This window comes from Mauremys mutica, chromosome 2 (genome assembly GCF_020497125.1).
Source record: "Mauremys mutica isolate MM-2020 ecotype Southern chromosome 2, ASM2049712v1, whole genome shotgun sequence".
NCBI lineage: Eukaryota > Metazoa > Chordata > Testudines > Geoemydidae > Mauremys > Mauremys mutica.
Window position 1 is genome coordinate 259,064,670 of NC_059073.1, and position 23,901 is coordinate 259,088,570.

General features: G+C 40.1%; 1 protein-coding gene across 5 annotated transcripts in view; it reads left to right on the top strand.

The window, feature by feature from the left end:
- Positions 1–23,901, top strand: part of MLLT10 (MLLT10 histone lysine methyltransferase DOT1L cofactor) — a 239,406-nt gene that overhangs the window by 42,479 nt on the left and 173,026 nt on the right. For 4 of the 5 annotated variants that reach the window (XM_045005045.1, XM_045005043.1, XM_045005044.1 and 1 more), the window contains one exon: positions 21,286–21,395. The exons of the other annotated variant lie outside the window; for it this stretch is intronic. In XM_045005045.1, the coding sequence (XP_044860980.1) occupies positions 21,286–21,395 (110 nt within the window). The remainder of the gene's footprint in view (positions 1–21,285; positions 21,396–23,901) is intronic. 5 annotated transcript variants of the gene reach the window in all.

The following is a 23,901-nucleotide window of genomic DNA, read 5'->3' on the forward strand; positions in this document are numbered from 1 at the left end:
AAATATTCTTTTGCATTAGAAAGCTTGGAAAATAAATATATTTCAGAGCTCTTGTTAAGGTATAATAAATGTCTGTTGTTGAATCAAGAGTCAACAAAGTGTTAAGTGAATAAAAAAAATATATATACAGGACTCTGCTGTCCCTTACGTGGACTTTGAAACTTGTTTTCCAATGAGTTTTGATGGGTAAAACCAATACTTTTAGATCTTCTTTAATGCAAGCTGTCAGTGTCCCTTTCCTATTAATTATACCTCTTGCTGTATTTAAGATGTGTATTTTTAGTAATTTACTCTTTGTAATTATATGTATTGATTTGCATATATGAAACTAAAATAGTTAGAAGGTTGTAAATATGATTAAATACTTGAACATTTTAGTAGTTTTTTTAAGGTTCCACAAATAATCTTTGATTGCGCTTTAATGACCAGCCTTCTACTTCTCCAGCAATCTCAACACGGACCACAAACCCTTTTAATCTACTGCAGATACACTAGATATTCAAAGGGTCAGAGCTGTTAGAGTACCTGAATATTGAGTTACATGATTTTGGCTCTAGCTTATACTGGAAATACCATCAACTACCATAATGTGGTTGCACATCTATAACCACTGCCCTCATCCCATAATGATCAGTGTCCAAAATAAGACCTTTCCTTTCAGCAATTTGACTCTGATATACCTTGTCTCACCTCTGATTTCTCTTATAGACGCTTCAGAAGCAATACTGTCTCATTATATTGGAATAGCTATGAATCAGAGTCCAGTCCAGTAACTCCTCACTTAACCACCGTCCCGGTTAATGTTGTTTCGTTGTTACATTGCTGATCAATTAGAGAACATGCTTGTTTAAAGATGCGCAATGCTCCTTTATAACATTATTTGGCAACCGCCTGCTTTGTCCCCTGCTTGCAGGAAGAGCAGCCCATTGGAGGTAGCTGGTGGGGGCTTGGAACCAGGGTGAGCTGGCAGCTCCCCATAAGTTCCCTGTGCGGCAGCCGCCAAGCAAGCTATCACTTACGAGGCAGTTCAGCTGTCCCTTCCTCCACTGCCATGTGCTGCTTCCACCTTCTTTCTTGGAGCTGCTTCCAGGAGCCTTCTGCTTGGTGTGTGTCTGTGTGGGGGGTGAGTGGGAGGGGTGAAGAGAGGTGCTAATGTCAGGGTGTCCTCCTCCCCCGCTCCTGTCCCCTGCTCCTGTACCCCATCTCCACAGAGCAGGGAGGGACATGACAGCGGTCAGGATAGAGGGAACTTGCTGGCAGCAGCTGCTGTCTCAACTTGCTGATCTACTTAAAAAGGCAGTGTATTTAGAGTGGGGTCAGCGTACTTCAGGGTGCAATCTCTCACTCTCACTCTCACACTCACACAGTCTATCTCTCTCTGCCATGCTGTGTCTACTCCCTCCATGCCTGCAGCTTTGCAGAGTGTGAGGCTACATTTAACAATAATGTGTTAATCCTTGAGGGCTCAGCTGAGTGCTAGTTCATCATTTAGCAGTAAGGCATTCCGTGAGAAATATCCCACCTTCTGACTCTGCCGCATCAACCAAACTTCACAATCACCATTGCTGTGTACAGCATTAAATCATTTGTTTAAAGTTATATACACACAAAAATATACAAAAAAAATTTCCCTGGAACCTAACCCTTCCTATTTACATTAATTCTTATGGGGAAATTGATTCGCTTAACATCGTTTTGCTAAAGTAGCATTTTTAAGGAACATAATTACAACGTTAAGCGATGAGTTACTGTACATTATCTGTTTTCCAAAATATATACTGATAGGAATATTCTGTGTTTATGACCTTTTGATGTAACTGTACCAGAGGAAGAGACCTCAGGAAGTCATCTAGTCGAATCCCCTGCTCGAAGCAGGACCGAAACCAACTAAATCAGGGATTGGCAACTTTTGGCACACAGCCCGCTAGGGTAAGCACCCTGGCAGGCCAGGATGGTTTGTTTACCTGTGGTGTCCACAGGTTCGGCTGATCACAGTTCCCACTGGCCATGGTTCGCCACTCCAGGCCATTGGGGAGTGCGGGAAGCGGCGCGGGCCAAGGAACGTGCTGGCCGCTGCTTCCCACAGCCCCCATTGGCCTGGAGTGGCGAACCGCAGCCAGGGGGAGCTGCAATCGGTCGAACTTGCGGATGCGGCACATAAAGAAACTGGCCTGGCCCCCCAGGTGAGCCGCAAGCCAAAGGTTGATGATCCTTGAACTAAATCATCCCAGTCAAGGCTTTGTCAAGCCAGGCCTTAAAAACCTCTAAGGATGGAGATTCCACCACCTCCCTAGGTAACCCATTCCAGTGCTTCACCACCCTCCTAGTGAAATAGTTTTTCCTAATATCCAACCTAGACCTCCCCCACTGCAACTTGAGACCATTGCTTCTTGTTCTGTCATCTGCCACCACTGAGAACGCATAGCTCCATCCTCTATGGCAGGGGTCCCCAACCTTTTTGGGTCCAGGGACCGGTTTCGTTTGCCGGACCCTCCGCAGGCGTGCCTGCGGGAGGTCCAGCTGAGCCGCGGGACGAGCGGTCCCTCCGCAGTCGTGCCTGCGGGAGGTCCGGGGCTCAGCGGGAGCTTCCGCAGGCACGCCTGCGGGAGGTCCACCGGCTCCAGTGGAGCTTCCGCAGGCGTGCCTGCGGAAGCTCCAGCTGAGCCCCGGGAGCAGCGGACCTCCCGCAGGCACGACTGCGGAGGGAGCGCTCGTCCCGCGGCTCAGCTGGACCTCCCGCAGGCATGCCTGCGGAAGCTCCACTGGGTCGGTTCGCGGCCCGGTTTCTAAGAGGCCACGGACCGGTACCGGACCGGGGGTTGGGGACCCCTGCTCTATGGAACCCCCCTTCAGGTAGTTGAAGGCTGCTATCAAATCCCTCACTCTTCTCTTCTGCAGACTAAATAAGCCTCAGTTCCCTCAGCCTCTACTCATAAGTCATGTGCCACAACCCCCTAACCATTTTTGTTGCCCTCCACTGGACTCTCTCCAATTTGTCCATGTTCCTTCTGTAGTGGGGGGACCAAAACCAGATGCAGTACTCCAGGTGTGGCCTCACCAGTGTCGAATAGAGGGGAATAATCACTTCCCTCGATCTGCTGACAATGCTCCTACTAATACAGCCCAATATGCCGTTGGCCTTCTTGGTAACGAGGGCACATTGCTGACTCATATCCAGCTTCTTGTCCACTGTAATCCCCAGGTCCTTTTCTGCAGAACTGCTGCTTAGCCAGTTGATCGCCAGCCTGTAGCGGTGCATGGGATTCTTCCTTACTAAGTGTAGGACTCTGCACTTGTCCTTGTTGAACCTCATCAGATTTCTTTTGGCCCAATCCTCCAATTTGTCTAGGGGTATGTCTACACTACGAAATTAGGTCGAATTTATAGAAGTCATTTTTTAGAAATCGTTTTTATACACTCGATTGTGTGTGCCCCACACAAAATGCTCTAAGTGCATTGTCGGCGAACTGCGCCCACAGTACCGAGGCTAGCGTCAACTTCCAGAGCGTTGCACTGTTGGTAGCTATCCCACAGTTCCCGCAGTCTCCCTGCCCATTGGGATTCTGGGTTGAGATCCCGATGGGGCAAAAACAGTGTTGCGGGTGGTTCTGGGTACATGTCATCAGGTCCCCCTCTCCATCCCTCCCTCTGTGAAAGCAACGGCAGACAATCGTTTCACGCCTTTTTTCCTGGGTTACATGTGCAGACGCCATACCACGGCAAGCATGGAGCCCGCTCAGCTCACCGTCACTGTACGTCTCCTGGGTGCTGGCAGATGTGGGATTGCATTGCTACACAGCAGCAGCTCATTGCCTTTTGGCAGCAGATGGAGCATTACGATTGATAGCCATTGTCGTCATATTCCTAGGTGCTCTGTTCGCTGACCTCGGTGAGATTGGTCAGGGGTGCCTGGGCAGACATGGGAGTGACTCAGCCAGGTCATTTCCATCTTCTGGCAAGCACCCAGGAGATGACGATGGCTAGCTGTCGTACTGCACCGTCTGCTGCCAGCCTAAGATGTAAAAGATAGATGGAGCAAAACAAGAAATTGACCCGATTTGTTTTGTGAAATCAACAGCCTGCTAAACCCCTTGAGGGGGCCATTCTGTGTGACAGTTGTTTGTGTTTCTCCTTGATGCAAAGCCACCTCTTTTGTTGATTTTAATTTCCTGTAAGCCATGTCATCAGTCGCCCCTCCTGCCGTCAGAGCAACGGCAGACAGTTGTTTCGTGCAAAACCAGGCGAGGAGGCGACCGCAGCGCGGTGACGAGAGGGACATGGTCATAGACTTCTCACAAAGTACGGGTTAGGCAATGTGCCCTGGCAATGTGCACATCATGCTGATGAGCTCTGCAAACACGGTGGCCAAACAGGAAATGAAATTCAAAAGTTCGCAGGCCTTTTCCTGTCTACTTGGCCAGTGCATCTCAGTTGAGAGTGTTATCCAGAGCGGTCACAATGCAGCACTCTGGGATAGCTCCCGGAGACCAATACCATCAAATTGCATCCACACTATCCCAAATTCGACCCAGCAAGGCCGATTTCAGCACTGATCCCCTCATTGGAGGTGGAGTAAAGACATTGATTTAAAGAGCTTTTTAAGTTGAAAAAAAGGGCTTCATTGTGTGGATGGGTCCAGGGATAAATCGAGGTAACGCTGCTAAATTCGACATAAAGTCGTAGTGTAGACCAGGCCTTTGTCACTCTGGACCCTATCCCTATCCTCCAGCATATCTACCTCTCCTCCCAGCTTAGTGTCATCTGCGAACTTGCTGACGGTGCAATTAATCCCATCATCCAGATCATTAATAAAGCTGTTGAACAAAACCGTCCCCAGGACCGACCCCTGGGGCACTCCGCTTGATACCGGCTGCCAACTAGACATCGAGCCGTTGATCACTACCCACTGAGCCCGACAATCTAGCCAGCTTTCTGTCCACCTTATATTCCATTTATCCAAACCATACTTTTTTAACTTGCTGGCAAGAATACTGTGGGAGACCGTATCAAAAGCTTTGCTAAAGTCAAGATATGTCACATCCACCACTTTCTCCATATCCACAGAGCCAGTTATCTCATCATAGAAGGCAGTCAGGTTGGTCAGGCATGACTCACCCTTGGTGAATCCATGTTGACTGTTCCTGATCACCTTCCTCTCCTCCAAGTGCTTCAAAATGGATTCCTTGATACCTGCTCCATGATTTTTCCAGGGATTGAAGTGAGGCTGACTGGTCTGTAGTTCCTTGGGTTCACTTTCTTCCCTTTTTAAATTGTGGGCATTATATTTGCCTTTTTCCAATTGTCTGGGACCTCCCCCAATCACCAAGAGTTTTCAAAGATAATGGCAATGGCTCTGCAATTACATCAGCCAACTCCCTCAGCACCCTTGGATGCATTAGATCTGGACCCATGGACTTTCTAAATAGTTCTTAACCTGTTCTTTCACTACTGAGGGCTGCTCACCTCCTCCCCATACTGTATTGCCCAGTGCAGCAGCCTGGGAGCTGACCTTGTCTGTGAAGACCGAGGCAAAAAAAGCATTGAGTACTTCAGCTTTTTCCACATCATCTGTCACTATGTTGCCTCCCCCATTCAGTAATGGTCCCACACTTTCCCTGACCACCTTCTTGTTGCTAACATACCTGTAGAAACCCTTCTTGTTATCCTTCACATCCCTTGCTAGCTGCAACTCCAATTGTGCCTGGGCCTTCCTGATTACACCTCTGCTTGCTCTAGCAATATTTTTATACTCCTCCCTAGTCATCTGTCCAAATTTCCACTTCTTGTAAACTTCCATTTTGAATTTAAGCTCACCGAAGATTTCACTGTTAAGCCAAGCTGGTCACCTGCTATATTTGCTATTCTTTCTCAACTTTGGGATGGTTTGTTCTTGTGCCCTCATTAAGTCTTCTTTAAAATACAGCCAGCTCTTCTGGGCTCCTTGCACCCTCATATTAGCTTTCCAGGGGATCCTGCCCATCAGTTCCCTAAGGGAGTCAAAGTCTGCTTTTCTGAAGTCCAGGGTCTATATTTTGCTACTCTCCTTTCTTCCTTTTGTCAGGATCCTGAACTCAACCATCTCATGGTCACTGCTGCCTAGTTTGCCAACTACTTCTTCCCCTACCAATTCTTCCCTGTTTGTAAACAGCAGGTCAAGAGGAGCACAGCCCCTAGTCAGTTCCTCCAGCACTTGTACCAGGAAGTTGTCCCCAGCACTCTCCAAAATTTTCCTGGATTGTCTATGCACTGCTGTATTGCTCTCTCAGCAGATGTCGGGGTGATTAAAGTCCCCCATGGGCAAGGAGATGGAGTTGTGGCTGAGATAGATATGTAACCTTCTCCTTTACCACTTAGCACAATTGGACCCTGATTCTAATGGAGCCCTCTGAGCATTACTGTTATTTGTTTTTAGTTGAATTGATATCTGGGTACAACTGCAGCTGATTAGAATGAAGTTTGTGTGGAAATTTCTTGATTTGCTAAGGTTACAAGTGTAGTAAAAAGAATATGCATATTCAGGGCTGAGGCGGGGGAATGGGGTGTTGGCTCTGGGAGAGGGCTGGGGTGTGGGCTCCCGCTAGGCGCACTTACCGTTGTTTACACCAGGGCTATTCTCAGTAGAGCTGAATCAATGGTGGTGACTGGGAAATTTTAGAGGAATAAGCTTGTTGTAAACAAGAACTTAGAGCCCATAGGCTGTGATATGGTTTCGGAACATGGTTATCACATGATTTGGCCTCATCTACACAACATCATGATTGTTATAACATGATTTCCGGGGGAGTTTTGGCAGTGTAGATTGGCCTTAAAGAAGTATTAATATTGAATGTTAATTGTGACCTACCTATACAGGAAAGTTGTATTTGCACTGGGAATTATTTTAAGGAGTTTCTGCATTGGCACAACTCCACCAGTGATAGCAATGGTAGAAATTCTGTTTTAGACAGGAAGAAGGCATTTCTCCCATTCCATACATTATGGATTCTATGGCTGCTGCCATGGGGGGGCTTCTTCAGTGCAGGAAAAACATTTATGAGCTTTCCTAGTGTGTTCTGAAGTGGCTTTCAAGAACTGATGTGGAAAGTGGCTTTAGGTAACACAACTGTGTTGACAAATGTGGATGTGGCAAAACTTGTTGTTAATACAATTATTGAAAACTCTTCTTGGCTCAAACTGTTCTAATGAACCATTAAAAAAATGTTTGCACCAACTACTTGAAAGGGCCAATTCTTGAAATCTTGCCTCAGACAAACTTTATTGATTTTAGTAAGTTTTGTTTTATCTTTTTGTCTGAGTCAGGGCAGAGTAAAAACTACATAATTTGGTCCAATTTTATCCATATCGGCTCTTAAGAACAGCTAGGCAATTTCCATGTATATTAGGGACCATAGTTAGCCATCATTTACCGTGTTTCTGCAGCTAGTTGTATTAGAAACATGCAGGTAACCTGCTTGTGAAGAGTAGTTGGACATACCAGTCTTGGCTACCTTCATGCATTCAGAAACCATAGGAATAAAGTATAAGGTGTTAAAGATACGAATATGCAAAGAGTGGAACATTCTTTCAATTTATTTGACTACCTAATATGTTTGCTACTGTCCTATAAATATTGGATTACAATTGTTTATGGTCTTGTAAACAAAAAGTAATTATTCCTATTGTGTGGTTTGCAGGACATTGGGAGTTAATACTGTTTTGCTATAAAACCTTTCCAAAATCCAAAAAACTGCAATTTAATAAACACTACTAAATGGCCTTTGATTTCTTAATGATATTTAATATAAAAATAGAAAATTAGGCTTAAGTAGAAAATAAGACTCCACATATTGGATGGAATAATCACTGTGAATAGTGCCAGAATTCCTTGCTTTTCATGTTCATTAAGGCGTATTTATGTGAAAAGTAAAATACGTGAGATTTAAATGGGTTATAAAATCATCAGAACCCTTGATATGCTTTATTATTTTTTTCTGTTTCAAATATTTGAAGGCTATTACAAGACTTAATAAACTTTCTAGTAATATCTTTCTCTTCCTGTTTGTGTTGTGTAAGATTATATTTCTTAGAGAAGCACATTGAAAACAAGTGTCAGAGGGGTAGCGTTAGTCTGTATCCACAAAAACAATGAGGATCCAGGGGCACCTTCAAATGCATCTGAAGAAGTGGTTTTTTAATCCACAAAAGCTTATGCCCAAATAAATCTATTAGTCTTTAAGGTGCCCCCGGATCCTCATTGTTATTGTGGATACAGACTAACGCTACCCCTCTGATAGAGAAACACTTTGAAAACAAGTATCAGAGGGGTAGCGTTAGTCTGTATCCACAATAACAATGAGGATCCGGGGGCACCTTAAAGACTAATAGATTTATTTGGGCATAAGCTTTTGTGGATAAAAAAACCACTTCTTCAGATGCATTTGAAGGTGCCCCTGGATCCTCATTGTTTTTTTACATTGAAAACAGGAAGCAAATACTCTCTTCAGGATAGCTAGCATCAGTGAGCTGGGAGATGTAGTGTGGGGTTTTTGGCATTGGAGTTGGTCAGTTTGAATACAATGAAATTTTGTTAATTGGATTGACTGAAATGCTATATTTTTTTAATCCATTAAAAGGGAAGGACCTCACAAGCATTAGAAGTGTAAAAAAAAAAAAAGACTAAAGTTTAGGTCAACCCCTAAATTTCATATTTATATTTTCTCATGGTATCAGGTACTTATGCAAATCTTTGCTTTTTATTTTTTAAAAAAAAGAAAGTATTTTATTTACTACTTTAAAAAACTGTTAAGAAATGTTTTGATATTGTTGGAATGAGTGTTTTACAGTAATTTTCTGTATCACTGTTTTTGTCTGTGAACTTAAAAGGTTGGTACTGAGGCTTGTTGTTTTACTGAATTAAAGTAGAAGTTGTTTGAAATCTGATCCAGCTGGATGATGATGAGGAATGCTGTTACACAGCATTCCTTATGTCAGCTTTTCACCAGGACATCTCACATGCAGCTGCTTGGTAGAAAGCCAGCTAATAATGCAACGTTTTTATGTCATGGTGTTTTCAAGGGTTAGAGCAGGGATCTCCTAAATTTGTAAGGAATGTCACATGCCAGCTCTTTTGAGTCAGCAGCTTTCCCTGTCTGAGTTTCTTTACTGCTATGTTGCATTTTCAGTAAGCATTAATATATGAGAAGGCGGGTAATAGAATGCAGTCTGTGCATGACTGCTGACATGTTTTGTAAGAAGTGCCTACAACTCACTGTTACTGTATACTCAGGAATATGTTAATCCTCTTATACAATAGATATAAAACTTTAACAGAGGGTAATTAAAAACAAACAAACCACCCAGCCACTTAATTTAAGAAGTCTTTCTTTTTATTGGGGAAAATAGCTTTGCAGGAAGTTTCAGATATAAACATTTGAAATCTCTTCTTCCTGTTAATTAATTTTAATAATTTTGATAAGTTTTAGGACCCTCCTCCCCCAACTGATCACAGTTTTATCTGACACTGCTTTTTACCCTACTCCGTGGACAAACTACACCTCTACCCCGATATAATGCTGTCCTCAGAAGCCAAAAAATCTTACCGTGTTATAGGTGAAACCGCGTGATATTGAACTTGTTTTGATCCACTGGAGTGCACAGCCTTGCCCCGCTGGAGCGCTGCTTTACCACATTATATCCGAATTCGTGTTATATCGGGTCATGTTATATTGGGGTAGAGGTGTACATTAAAACTAAAGCTGTTTTTACCATGGTTTAGCTACTTCAATCCAAGTGGTGCCAAATTCCCAACAGCAAATTGTTCAAAATTCCAATTGAAGGAGAGCTGGCTTATCTTTTCATCCTCAAGGAAGATAAATTGAATTTCATGCAGTTTACTTTGTGACCTCTTCAGAATTCTTTCACTGTAGCTCTGTGTGCATGTTTAGGATTCTGTGATGGATTTTGTAAGAGTGACATCGTGCATAATCCTAAACTACAAATTGTATATCCTTACCTCTGTCTATTATGCAGCATCCTGTTTGTTGTTTGTCTACAGTTTGCCATCTCTGAAGTATATGGGGCCTCATAAACATTGAATAGGATGGGTGACTATTGGAGTCTGAGAAACCCTGAATGAGAGAGTCATCTGGGCAGATGAGCTATTGTCCAATATTACATTCTGGCATCTTTTGGAAAGAAATGGAGCCACTTGAATTACTCTGTCTACTCCTGATAGGGTCTGCTGGTATGTCAACAACCTCTTGCTTTCAACAACACTGAAGATGGCAGAAAGATCTAAAAAATCATCATATGCCCGCTATCTTCATCCACCCCAGAAGGAGATCAACCAACACAGTGGATGCAGTCTCCTTGTTATACCTAAGCTTAACATTAAGCAAATTGACTGGGGTCAAGGAAAGCTGATTACTCCAGGAATTATCAAAATGTCATCTGTACAGCCTTAATTATTTTCCATGGAAAGGAAAGGAGGGTTTGAGATGTTGACAGTAAATGGAGTGTCTGTCTGGATTAAATAATGTTTCTTGACCAGAGATTTTCTAAAAATGGTTAAAAGAAGCGGGCAGACAATTACAATAATATGCCTCAGTACCTCCCTTTTGGCCTTCACCATTCTAATTCACAGGTGACAGTTTGCAGGGTCTCTTAGTACTCCCAGGAGTTCAGTAAGCAACATTGACTAAAACTCCAGCAGAGAAGACTCTTTTTCGACTTAACTTTATCATTGTGACATACAGCTCAATCCAAATTCCAAGTGAATTTATCCGCAAAAGAATGCGAAAATTCCTTAGTAAGAAATGCTAGACTTTGTTACTAGATGCTAACAACCCACATTTAACAAGTTTCTGAGAACAATTCTGTTTATTCAGATTTTGTGTTTCTTCGAGTGATGGTCCCTATATGGATTCCAAACATTGGTGCACATGCGCATCATGTGCTGGAGCCTGAATGATTTGTAGCAGTGTCAGTTGACCCACACATGCATCTTGCATCGCCCTTGTGTCTGCAGCCAAGGCTATAAGATGCCATGTGCACAGGCGCTGACTTTCTAATGCGCCGGGGGGTGTTCGACCCCTGGCTGTGCCCCAAACCCCCCACCCCCACTCCACCCCTCCTCCAAGGCTCCACCCCCACCCCGCCTCTTCCCACCCCGTTCTGCCCCCTCCCCCCAGTGTGCTGTGCCCTCACTCTTGAACACTCTCTCAAAGTCTCCTGCATGCTGCAAAACAGCTGATCATGGTGGGTAGGAGGCTACGGGAGGGAGGGGGAGGCGCTGATCAGCCGGCCGACTCTGGAAGAAAACTTCATTTTCCTCCTCCATCACAAAAGATTTCAGAAACTATTTGTTGCAATTTTTGGATTGAGACTTCTGCCACTGCTCTCTTGTTGCTTTTCTTGCAAGTTATCTGGAATCAGTGGTGTCATGTGAGGATGAATCCAGGTGTGTTAGGAACTAAGTTCTCTGTAAGATGCGCGGCCACGTGACTACGCAGCAAGCTATCAAGGGCTATGCAGGCAGGGAAAGGCCCAGCCCCCGCCCCAGACCCGCCAAAGCTGCTGTGGCCAGGGAGAAGCACCTCTCCCCACAGCAGTCCTGGGCAGCCTGCACCTCAGAGCCCGCACCCTGAGTACCCTCCCACACTCCAAGTCTCTCAGTCCCACCCCTGCCACACATCACCTCCATATTGGTGCACATAACAAAATTCATTCCACACATGGATGTAAAAATTTAGAGGGAACACTGGTTAGGAAGCACTTTGTCAATAGCTGTACATTACAGAATATTATGAAGTTCTTGCCTAGTGTTCTGATAAGTCACTATCTCCTATTCTTCCCAGAGCTCTCTGAAACTAAAATTCCAAGGATATACCATTAAAACAAATCCTTCCCTCTGATGTGAAAGGTGTGCCTCAACCTCAAAATATAGACTGTTTATGAGGAGAATACAACTTTGCTCTTTCTCTGTCTCTAGTCTCAGCCCAAAGGTGATATGCAGAGTGCTTTTAACTGATTTTCATTCTGGTTGCTAAGATCATCTTTACAAATTTTGCTAGATAGTATAATACTTTCTGTTAGTAATAGTTATAATGAAAGTAAAATATGTTGATTAAAAAAATCCAGTGCAAAAAATTCAGTTGTTACTGATTAGGTTATTCTGTTATCTAATTTAAAAAAGTAAACAAGGAAAAAACAGTAATCAAGCAGGAAGCTTCTGTCTTGACAATTTGATGCAAAGTAGGAATGCAAGAATATGTGTTACCATTATTGTAGAAACACTGGAAATCAGTTTAAAAGTTTTTTTTAAATATATTTAAACTAGGGCTGTCAAGCGATTAATTGCACTGTCAAACAATAATATAATATAATTTATTTAAATATTTTTGGATGTTGTCTACATTTTCAAATATATTGATTTTAATTACAACACAGAATACAAAGTGTATGTGCTCACTTTATATTTTTGATTACAAATATTTGCACTGTAAAAAACAAAATAAATAGTATTGTTCAGTTCACCTAATACAAGTACTGTAGTGCAATCTCTTTATCATGAAAGTTGAACTTACAAATGTAGAATTATGTACAAAAAATAACTGCATTGAAAAATAAAACAACGTAAAACTTTAGAGCCTACAAGTCCACTCAGTCCTACTTCAGCCAATCGCTCAGACAAACAAGTTTGTTTACAATTTGCAGGAGATAATGCAAACAAATGCTTCTTGTTTATGATGTCACTTAAAAGTGAGAACAGACGTTCGCATGGCACTGTTTAGCGCATCTGGCACGTAAATATCTTATGATGCCGGCTACAAGATTCATATGTCCCTTCATGCTTAAACCACCATTCCAGAGGACATGTGTCCATGCTGATGGTGGGTTCTGCTCAATAACAATCCAAAGCAGAATGGACCGACGGATGTTCATTTTCATCATCTGAGCCAGATGCCACCAGCAGAAGGTTGATTTTCTTTTTTGTTGGTTCGGGTTCTGTAGTTTCCGGATCATAGTGTTGCTCTTTTAAGACATCTGAAAGCATGCTCCACACCTTGTCCCTCTCAGATTTTGGAAGGCACTTCAGATTCTTAAACCTTGGGTTGAATGCTATATCTATCCTTAGAAATCTCACATTGGTACCTTCTTTGCGTTTTGTCAAATCTGCTGTGAAAGTGTTCTTAGAATGAACATGTGCTGGGTCATCATCCGAGACTGCTATAACATAAAAATATATGGCAGAATGTGGGTAAAACAGAGCAGGAGACATACAAGGAGTTCAGTCACAAATTTAATTAACACATTATTTTTTTAATGAGCATTATCAGCATGGAAGCATGTCCTCTGGAATGGTGGCCGAAGCATGAAGAGGCATATCTGGCACGTAAATACCTTGCAACGCCAGCTTCAAAAGTGCCATGTGAATGCCTGTTCTCACTTTCAGGTGACATTGTAAATAAGCAGCAGTCAGCAGTATCTCCTGTAAATGTAAACAAACTTGTTTGTCTTAGCGATTGGCTGAACCAAGAAGTAGGACTGAGTGGACTTGTGGGCTTTAAAGTTTTACATTGTTTTGTTTTTGAGTGCACTTATGTAACAAAAAAAAACAACCCACTTACATTTGTAAGTTACACTTCCATGGTAAAGAGATTGCACTACAGTACTTGTATGAGGTGAACTGAAAAATATTTTTTATCATTTTTACAATGCAAATATTTGTAATAAAAATAATAATGTAAAGTGAGCACTGTACACTTTGTATTCTGTTGTAATAGAAATTAATATATTTGAAAATGTAGAAAAATACAGAAATATTGAATACATTTCAATTGGTATTCTACTGTTTAACAGTGCGATTAATCACAATTAATTTTTTTAATTGCAGTTAATTATTTTGAGTTAATCGCATGAGTTAACTGCACTTAATTGACAGCCCTAATTTAAACACATTTGATTTAGCAATTGTTAAACCCTAATGTTTATCGTGTACATATCACTGCATTTTTAGAGGACTGAGCAAATATTAACTTTTAAAATCAGCTACTAAAATAACCAATTAGTTTCAAAAGTTTTATCTCATTTTCCGTGCTTTCGAACAAAAACATTGTTTTTAGCCATGCTTAAGATTATGCTGCTGGGAAATATGAAGATGCCTACCTCCATTTAGAGAGCCAACAGCTCGTTTAACTGATTGTAGATACTGAAGCATGTATTTCTAAAAAGTATTTAGAAAAACAGTGTCTCAATATAGTTTTCTGTAATAAATACTTACAGTACTTTAAGTACTATAACTAATCACTGGAGGGTTCTCTTTTGTGTGTTCTTTGAAAACCCAGCCAAATCCATAAGATTGTGTAAAAAGTAGTGTTTCCTGTATTACTTGTGCTTATCTTTGATTAAACTAGCCTATTAAGTAAATTGCAAAGAATACTAATATTGAATTTCAGGATTTGACAATAACGGTCAATAACACTATCTTTGTGATTTCCTACTGCATGTTGGTTTTGAATGGATTTTGTGTGTCACCATTTTGTGTGGTGTTAAATAACTGTCACATTGTGCCCAAGTGATAACTATTTCAGTGATAGAGTTTGTGTTTGCATGTTCCTATATGTGACCTGCTCTGGGATCATTGTAGATGAAGTATAATTATATGACTCTTTCCATATAAATTCTGAGACTGTTGCTGCTATTTCAGTGGTTCTCAAAATTTTGTACTGGTGACCCTTTTCACACAGCACGCCTCTGAGTGCGACCCCCCCCCAAATTAAAAACACTTTAAAATATATTTAACACTATTATAAATGCTGTAGGCAAAGTGGGGCTTGGGGTGGAGGCTGACAGCTCGTGACACCCCATGTAATAACCTTGGTACCCCCTGAGTGGTCCTGATCCCCAGTTTGAGATTGTATTATGAAGTAAAAGGTTAGAAATGTTTAGGCTTTTGAAATGTAGATTGTTATAAGAAGAAATTGTATAGTAAAAGCTGTGTTATCTGGCACTTTACCACTCTATAAATCAGCATTTCTGATCTTCATTGAAAGTGTGGTTTATAGTCTGGTTGGCGTGAGGCTGCTCCCTACCTGGTTCTGCGTGGCTCCCTGGAAGCAGTGACATGTCCCTGCTGCTCCTAGGCAAAGGAATGGCCACGAGGGGTTTGGAGTGCAGTAGGAGGTGTGGGGCTGGGGTTTGGAGTACAAGCTCTGGGAGGGAGTTTGGGTTTGGGAGGGGGTTTGGGGCAGGGGGTTGGCACGTGGGAGGGGGTATGGGGTGCTGGATCTGGGCGGCGCTCACCTTGGGCGGCTTCCTGCAAACTGCGATCTGTCCCTGCTGCTCGTAAGAGAAGGCGCGGCTAGGCGGCTCTGTGCGCTGGCCCTGCCCCACATTGAGCACTGGCTCCATAGCTCCCATTGGTCAGGAACTGTGGCCAATGGGAGCTGCGGGGTCAGCGCTTGCGGGCAGAGGCAGCACACAGAGCCGCCTAGGCACCCCTCTGCCTACGAGCAGAAGGGACAGATCGCTGCTTGTGGGGAGCCACCTGAGGTGAGGGCTGTCTGGATGCAGCGTCCCGCTCCCACTCCCGTGCCCCAGCCCCCAGTCCCGCACCCCCCCTCACACGCAAACTCTCTCCCTCTTAGTTATTTCGATTTTTTTCAGCACCTCTAATTTCCCCCAAAATGCTGGATAAAAAGGCTTTTACTGTGTTTCTATTCTGTATTTAGAAAAGCTGGATCACGTAGTCATATCTGACAGTAATAATGAAATTTCTAATCCCACAGTAAGTAGGCATGATTTTAAACAGGTTCTAAGAAAGTTAAATTTGTGTGGTCCTATGGAACCAAATAACTTGCACTCAGGAATTTTAAATGAATTAGCCAAGGAGCTCTGAGTTATTGATATTGTTTAACCAATCTTGGAACAGTAAGGAAGTTAAGGAGGACTGAAAAAAAACCCCTAATGTGTTAATATTTAAAAACTATAAATAGGATGACCTGAGTAAATATAGGCTGGTTAGCTTGATGCTGAATCCAGGCAAAATCATGGCAAGCCTGATGTGGAATGCACTCACATAAATTAATACCAGTCAACATGGTTTTATGGAAAATAGGTCTTTTCAAACACATTTGATATTGTTTTTATGAGATTACAAGCTTGCTTGATTAAAAAATAACTTTTTGCACATAATAGACTTCTGTAAGGCATTTGATTTATTACCACATGCCATTATGAATAAAAAATTAGCACTATACAAAATTAGTATAGCACATGTTAAATGAATTTAAACTAGCTAACAGGGAGCTCTCAGAGCAGCTCTATGGAGAATCATTATTCAGAGAGGGTGTTTTTAATAGGGCCCTGAAAGGATCTGTCTTTGGCCTAATGCAGTTTGATGTCTCTGTCGAGGATCTGGAGGAAAATATAGAATCGGTGATGGTAAAGTTTGAAGATGACACCAAAAATTGGTGAATGGTAAATGACTGAAACAGGTCAATTCTACAAAATAGTTTGGATCTCTTGTCAAGATTGGCTCATTTGGAACACCTGGAACACCTGTTTTTCAGTACCGCCAAATGCAATATCCTGCATCTCTGAATTGAGAGTGTACGTCACACTTGTAGTCTCTCATATGTTGGAAAGTAGCAACTGAAAAGGGCTTGAAAAACATGGTAGAAAACCAACAGAGTAAGAGCCAGTATGTGGGGGCTGAGAGATCTAACACGATCCTTGGATGTATACGATTGGAAAGTAGAAGTAGTGAGGTGGTATTGCCTCTGTATACATCACTGGTGAGACCATTATAGAACTGTTCGGTCCAGTTCTGGTGTCCATACTTAAAAGAATGTTGGCAAATTGGAAAGGCTTCAGAAAAGAGCCAAAAGAACTTGCTGTCTCAAAAATCTGCAATGAGGGATTAATGTTCAACCACTTTAATTTGTGCAAGAGAAGGTTAAAAGGTAACTTAATAATGGTACATAAGTATCTACATGCAGAGATGATGTCTGGTACTAGAAGACTCTTTAATCAAGCCGACACAACCATAGCCAAGTCCAATGGTGGGAAGTTGAATCTAGACAAAGCTAGAGTAGAAATTAAGCACTTTTTTTTTAATAGGGAATCATTGGAACAGCTTTTACAGAGAATCCACCCCATCACTGTCTCTTGATGTCTTTAAATCAAGATTGAATATGTTTCTAAAATATGTGCGCTAGCTCAGACAGAAGTTATGGGCTACATGCATGAATTGCTAGGCAACATTCTATGGCCTTTGTTATGCTGGATTAGACTAGATGTTCCTAATGATCATTCTGGCCTTAAAATCTATGAGAATTTTGACTACCAGACCTCAAGGAAGAGTTGGGATCCCAGTAGAGATGCCTGCAAGAAGGAAACTTTGGGTAAGGGGCTGTTTGCTCAAAGACTTTTTAACTTGCCACTTGATCTCTGGGGAGAAAGGCACGTCATACCCCCATGAGTTGTCATATTGTTTGTTTTTAAGAGCTCCATGTGACCTGCTACACTTCCTTCTGAAAATATCACAATCTGTCAATTGTTAATAAGACAGAAGGTACCAACAGGAAACTCAGAAATGCCTATTTTTAAAAAGTGAAATATGCTTGAAAATATAGTTTATTCATAGTGGGAAACTTTTTACCTTTCAGATTCCTTTTGTGCCTGACTTACGGTTTCTGAAATGTTTGGGGTTAGCAGTACTGGGCTTCTTGTCAGAGAAGGAAAACTTCTTTTAAAGCAACCTAAAAATAACGTTTTAAAACCTTTGAGACTTTTCTTTGGAAATAAGAGTAGAAATCTGAGGGTTTTTTTTCCAATTAAAAAAAAATACAGATATTAATACAAGCAGGGAAAAGTAAGAGAACATGAAAATGTGACTGGATATTTACCCCTGTAGCTTAGAATAATCTGAAAAGTCTACTGTGGTTCTACCTGGCTCCGGTAGTGGTTGACAAACTGGTAGCTCTGATGATGGTTGTTGATAGTGTTTCCTAAAAGGCTAGCACTGAAGACAAAGGACAGCTATATGCTTTCTGATCAGAACCTTATATAATAATGAAAGTATGGGCTAGTAATTGCCAAAGGTAAGTATTGTTTTAGAAAGAAATTAAAAGTATATTTATTTTTGGGGGTTGTCTGTTAGGAGGTCCCAGGGGCTGCTGTTCCAAAGCAAGAATAAACCTTGCCTCATGTTATGTCAACTGTCAAAGATCCCTCTAGGGTGCGCTCACAGCCACAAATGTATATGGCATGGGAAGCCTTTCTGGGGCTCTCTGCAGCTGGAAGCAGTTTAAGGCTTCCACCTCCCTTAATCCTATATACGGGACAGGCATGACAGGAGCTAATGACTTCCTCCCCGCCCCCACTACTAAGATACTAACAGAGAAGATGGCAACATACCAGTATTCTTGGGAAGATGTAGGCAGGAACCCTTTCACCCCCGTCTACCTGTCTGGGAGGCATTGAACACTAAGAACCCCCTTCTCCATAATATTTCATGAGGAAGCCGTAGATGCTTCATCTTGAGGGTCTCAGAAGATGTCTTATTCCTGCTTTGGGGAATGGTCTCCCAGAGGTCTTTATAGTGCTAATTAAAAAAAAATCATTATAATATGTTAATATTGTATATTGATATTGTATAAACCAGAATAAATAGACTTTAACTGAAGACAATTATTGGTCCTGGGCCTCACTGTTTGTTCTTCCTAGTGAAGGTCCAGTATAGAGCAGCATTCAGTGAAAAAACTCAGCTTGGCTGTAATTAGAAGACCTTGAAACTGACACTGTGGATTTGCAGTGGAAATTCCTCATTGAAAGAGTTAAGATACTTCATTTTAGTCAGACTTTTTATAAAAAGAGAGGATATTTTTTCAGTGTCTTGGATATTTTGTAGATTAGTTACTGTAAATAGGAATTGGATAATTCCACAGTCTGTCGCCAATAAAAAATTGTATCTTGCCTGCTAATAACTGATGTAAGAAATTAGGAAGAAAGTGCTGAGCGGCTCTCTGTTGCCATTCTACAGTGTTAGTGGATTTTTCAGATTAGTGACATTTTTATTGTATTGAACATTTTTCCAGATAGGAAAATCATTAGAATGATACTTCATGTGGAACACACTCACTTTTAATACTGTTGCTGTAAGTGTGTTTTTAATAGTGTAGTGGCAGGAAGCCTAAAGCCTTAGCAAAAGCCCTTGTATACTTTTATTTCCTGGAGTCACATTCCCATTAGCTGCTATGTTTTCAGCCAGAAGGATGGGTCAAGAAGGAAAGGGACAGGCCTGTGTGGGTCCTCCAAAGTTGATGTTTACAATGCTTTATGAATTAATCGTCAGGGTTTGTTTTTAAAAGAAATCAAGTTAGCAATTTACAAAATGACTATCTGTAAGAAAGGAGAGTAGTGTATGTGAAGAGTTCTACAAAAAGTCATTTGAAGAAAACAGTAAAATAGAACAATTATGCCAAAGCTTGCCAGTCAATGAATGTTGCTAACTGTAACCATTACCTGATTGAGTTTTGAATTTTCTAGACAGATTAAAGTATTATGCCAGCATATACTGAGAAAAACATCAGTTTAGTTTAAGAAAAAGGTTAAGAATCATCATAAGTCTGAAACAATTAGACAACCAAGAACCAGCCTTGTGCACAGTTTGTTTTTCTAACCATGAAGAGAACTGATTGGAAAGCAAAACCTGCATTCTGTGATATGTTCCACTCATATTAATACCAGTTTAGAGAGTTAATAATACTGACTATTATAAGTTGATGCTAACTTGTTAGAACAAATATGTTTGGGAGTCAAGATGCTTCAGTTTTGATAGTTGGGAAACTTAAGACCTGAATATTGTACGTTTTTAAAACATTTTGGAACACTCTCTTAATTGTGTTGGAGCTGTAGTTTTTTTCTATTATTGCATGCATCAATACAGAGGAAATTTTTTGATGTCCAGGGGGAAAATCAACAGCTCATTCTACTCAAAATATCTAATTTTCCATTATTTGAAATGAATGTGAATATTTAGGGCACATAGTGAGCAGTGTGAATATAGGGATGATGCAATTTATTTTTAAGGAGAATCCCACATATATTGCTAGTTTTGTGACAAAATACTGAACTGTGCACCATCTAGATAATTTCTGTTCTGGGGGAGTATAAGATACAGCCTAAATAATTAGACACACCAAATTTCTTTTGAGTTGCAGCACCTCTGCACTGAATATTTTTACTGTTAGAATGCATGGAACTCTTTATATTAATAAGTGGCTCTTTCAGATTAACTGCCTAGTAGTTTGTGTGTAAAACAGTTCAAGGTAGAATATGGTGTATTCTTGAATAGCAAAGTAACTTTCAAGTTGAACTGTCTGTGATGAAACAGTAGCAAATACGATAAACTGTGTTCTTCAGCTGGCACAAATTGTTGACTCCCTTGGGAACAAAAGAAAACCTAGAATTAGGTAGGCTCCTTTCTAGGTCACAAATCTGTGCAAACTGTTAGGAAAGTGAGACAAACAGGTTTTTATTCCCCTTGAAATATTGTTCAAGATCTACCAAAAGGTGGTAAGTGACAAAATATGTATTAATGAGCCCAGGCTGATGTTTTGTAGTGAGATTATCAATATGAAGATGAAAAGTAAATATGGAGTTTACCTATTGGAGCTAACGAGAAGAGACTGATCAAACAGTATTTCATTCTTACTGTGGTGAAAGGTTTATGGGAAGAGAACCCTTTGGGGTAGAATGGTTATTAATGAAACCCATGAATCTAGTAGTCAAAATAAAATTCATCTAGTGAGTTTAAGAGAAAATAACCCAATATGCAAAAGAAAGATTACATGGATGACAAAACTCACATAAATACTAGATATTCATAAAATATTTCTCTGCATAAATTGTTTCAAAATTTAAGGAATGTGTGCAGTTTATTTTAAATGTTGAGCTTGTTGGTTCAAAGAATCATAAGGAATCATCTCTTCTTTTATCAGTGTATTAGGATTTGTTTGGATAAATCATGACCTTTACCATTTCATCAGTATTATGTCTAAATTCTCTACACTTTGAGACAGTAGAAACTCGAAAATGTGTTGCAGCCAATCCTATCTTTGCATGCTATGATATGGTAAAGAATCTTTTTTTTTTTTTAAGTAACTTAAATCTGCAATGTTCTAAATAATTAAAACAGTACACGGCAAAACATGCTGTGAAAGGTTCTCTTTGCTGTATTTGAAGTATCCTTTGAGTTTTTAAAAGGCATTAAAAATAAAATGCAATTATAACTTTTTGTAGGTTGGGCTCATGTGGTTTGTGCCCTGTACATTCCCGAGGTGCAGTTTGCAAATGTTTCTACAATGGAACCTATCGTGTTGCAGTCTGTTCCTCATGATCGTTATAATAAGGTATAATTATATGTGTGTTTATGGCTTATGTCTCTGTATGTGACTTCATTATTTTAAAAAAACTGTGATCTTTAGTTTTAAGCTTGTTAAAATATAATTTTAAAGTCAAGCATATAACTGGTACTTTGCATTTTTTTAAAAAGTATAATTTAACTTGAATGTATTGCATTAAACTTTTTACAATATGCTTATTTTTCATACATAAAACAAAGCATTAGAGCATAAAAAAGTCTATGTAATTTTTATACAAAATTCCAAGATTTAATAAAGCATGATTATTAAAATGTTCTTCATTGCAGTATACCACAATGTCTTATTGAAATACTTATAAATTACAGGGTGTGAATTATCTACTTAGGTATCTCTTTTATTCCAAAATATTCTATTGTTTTAAAAATATTGTAGTTTTTTTAATTAATGTTTTCAAAATAGATCCCTGGGGTAATAAATATTTTGTTAAATTTTAGTCTTTTTAGTAACTATTTCTATTAACACTTCTTTAGATGTTGATATGACTATTCATAAACAAGAGTATTTTTTTTGCATGTTAAGAACATAAAGGTTATATTAATCTATTACTGCTAGATCCAGCAAACTATTATTGACCTAAGTAATACCATTAATCTCAGTGGAATAATTTGTATGTGTAAGGACTACTCATGTACGTAAGGGTTTATAGGATTAAACTGTTTTCCTTTTCTTGTCTCACAACACTTAATTTTTTACTCAATGTGTTCATTTGTGAATTTCTCTCATTTCTACTTGCATCTGTCTATTAACTTCCTACCTCCTTGTAGTTCTTATAGTTTTCCTTTATGTGCAACTGATGAGCCTTTTTTATTATCCATATATTTGCAAGCATCCCTTTTCTATTTTTTATAGGGCTGTCAAACCATTACAAAATTAATTGCAAAATTAAAAAAAAATCGTGATTAATTACAGTTTTATTTTCACTATTAAACAATAATAGAATGGAAGCATGTCCTCTGGAAAAGTGGAAGCATGAAGGGGCACATGAATGTTTAACGTATCTGGCACACAAATACTTTGCAACACCAGCTACAACAGTGCCATGTAAATGTCTGTTCTCTTTCAGCTGACGTAAATAAAAAGCAGGCAGCAGTAACTCCCATAAATGCAAACAAACTTGTTTGTCTTAGCAATTGGCTGAAAAAGGAGGACTGAGTGGACTAGTAGACTCTAAAGTTTTACATTGTTTTGTTTTTGAGTGCAATTATGTAACAAAAAAATCTACATTTGTAAGTTGTACTTTCATGGTAGAGCTTGCACTACAGCAGTGGTTCTCAAACTTTCTAGACTACAGTAACCCTTTCAAGAGTCTTCGTCTTGTGTACCCTAAATTTCACCTCACTTAAAAACTACTTGCTTACAAAATCAGACATAAAAATACAAAAGAGTTACAGCAGACTATTAGTGAAATATTGCTTATGTTTCATTTTGTCTGTGTGAAATTGTGGTTTATACTGAGTTGGCTAGTGGTTTTTGTGTAGCCTGTTGTAAAACTAGGTAAATATCTAGATGAGTTGATGTACTTCCTGGAAGACCTCTGCGTACCACCAAGGGTACACGTCCTGCTGGTTGAGAACCACTACATTACAGTACATGTATGAGGTGAATTGAAAAATACTATTTCTTTTGTTTATCTTTATTACAGCACAAATATTTGTAATACAAATAATAATATAAAGTGATCACTGTACACTTTGTATTCTGTGTTGCAATTGGAATCACTATATTTGAAAATGTAGAAAACATCCAAAATATTTAAATAAATGTTTTTCTATTAACGGTGCGATTAAAACTGCAATGTATCAGAGGGGTAGCTGTGTTAGTCTGGTTCTGTAGAAGCAGCAAAGAATCCTGTGGCAGACGTTTTGCAGCATGAGCTTTCGTGGGTGAATACCCACTTCTTCGGATGCAAGCTCATGCTGCAAAACGTCTGTTAGTCTATAAGGTGCCACAGGATTCTTTGCTGCTAAAACTGCGATGGATCACGATTAATTTTTTTAATCGAGTTAATTTGTTTTGAATTAATCGCTTGAGTTTACTGCAATGAATTGACAGTCCTAATTTTTTATTTTCATTTTTGTTTTTTACTTTCTATTATGACTGTTCTAACCGTCACAGACAGAATTTTCAGGGCCTGGAACAAGAAGAATAGGATTCCCTAGTAATGAAAATCTTGCACCATTTCTGGTGGTCTTCCTTTAGAGAATTGACTCTCACTTACCTTGTCTTTCCCCACCTCCACATTGTATTTCCCTTTTTGTGTTTCATATCTTTGCCGTTATTTTTTCTTTCACTCCTTCATATTTTCTGATCACACTCCTTTGGCTTTTCCCTGTTTTTTTACATTCCCCTAATCTCTACTATCTGATACTTTTGCTGCTTTCACTTACCAGGGTTTCAGAATGGCCCAGGGACATTTAGGGCTTGTCTACACTTAAAACAATACAGCTGTAATGCTTCAGTATAAACATTTCCT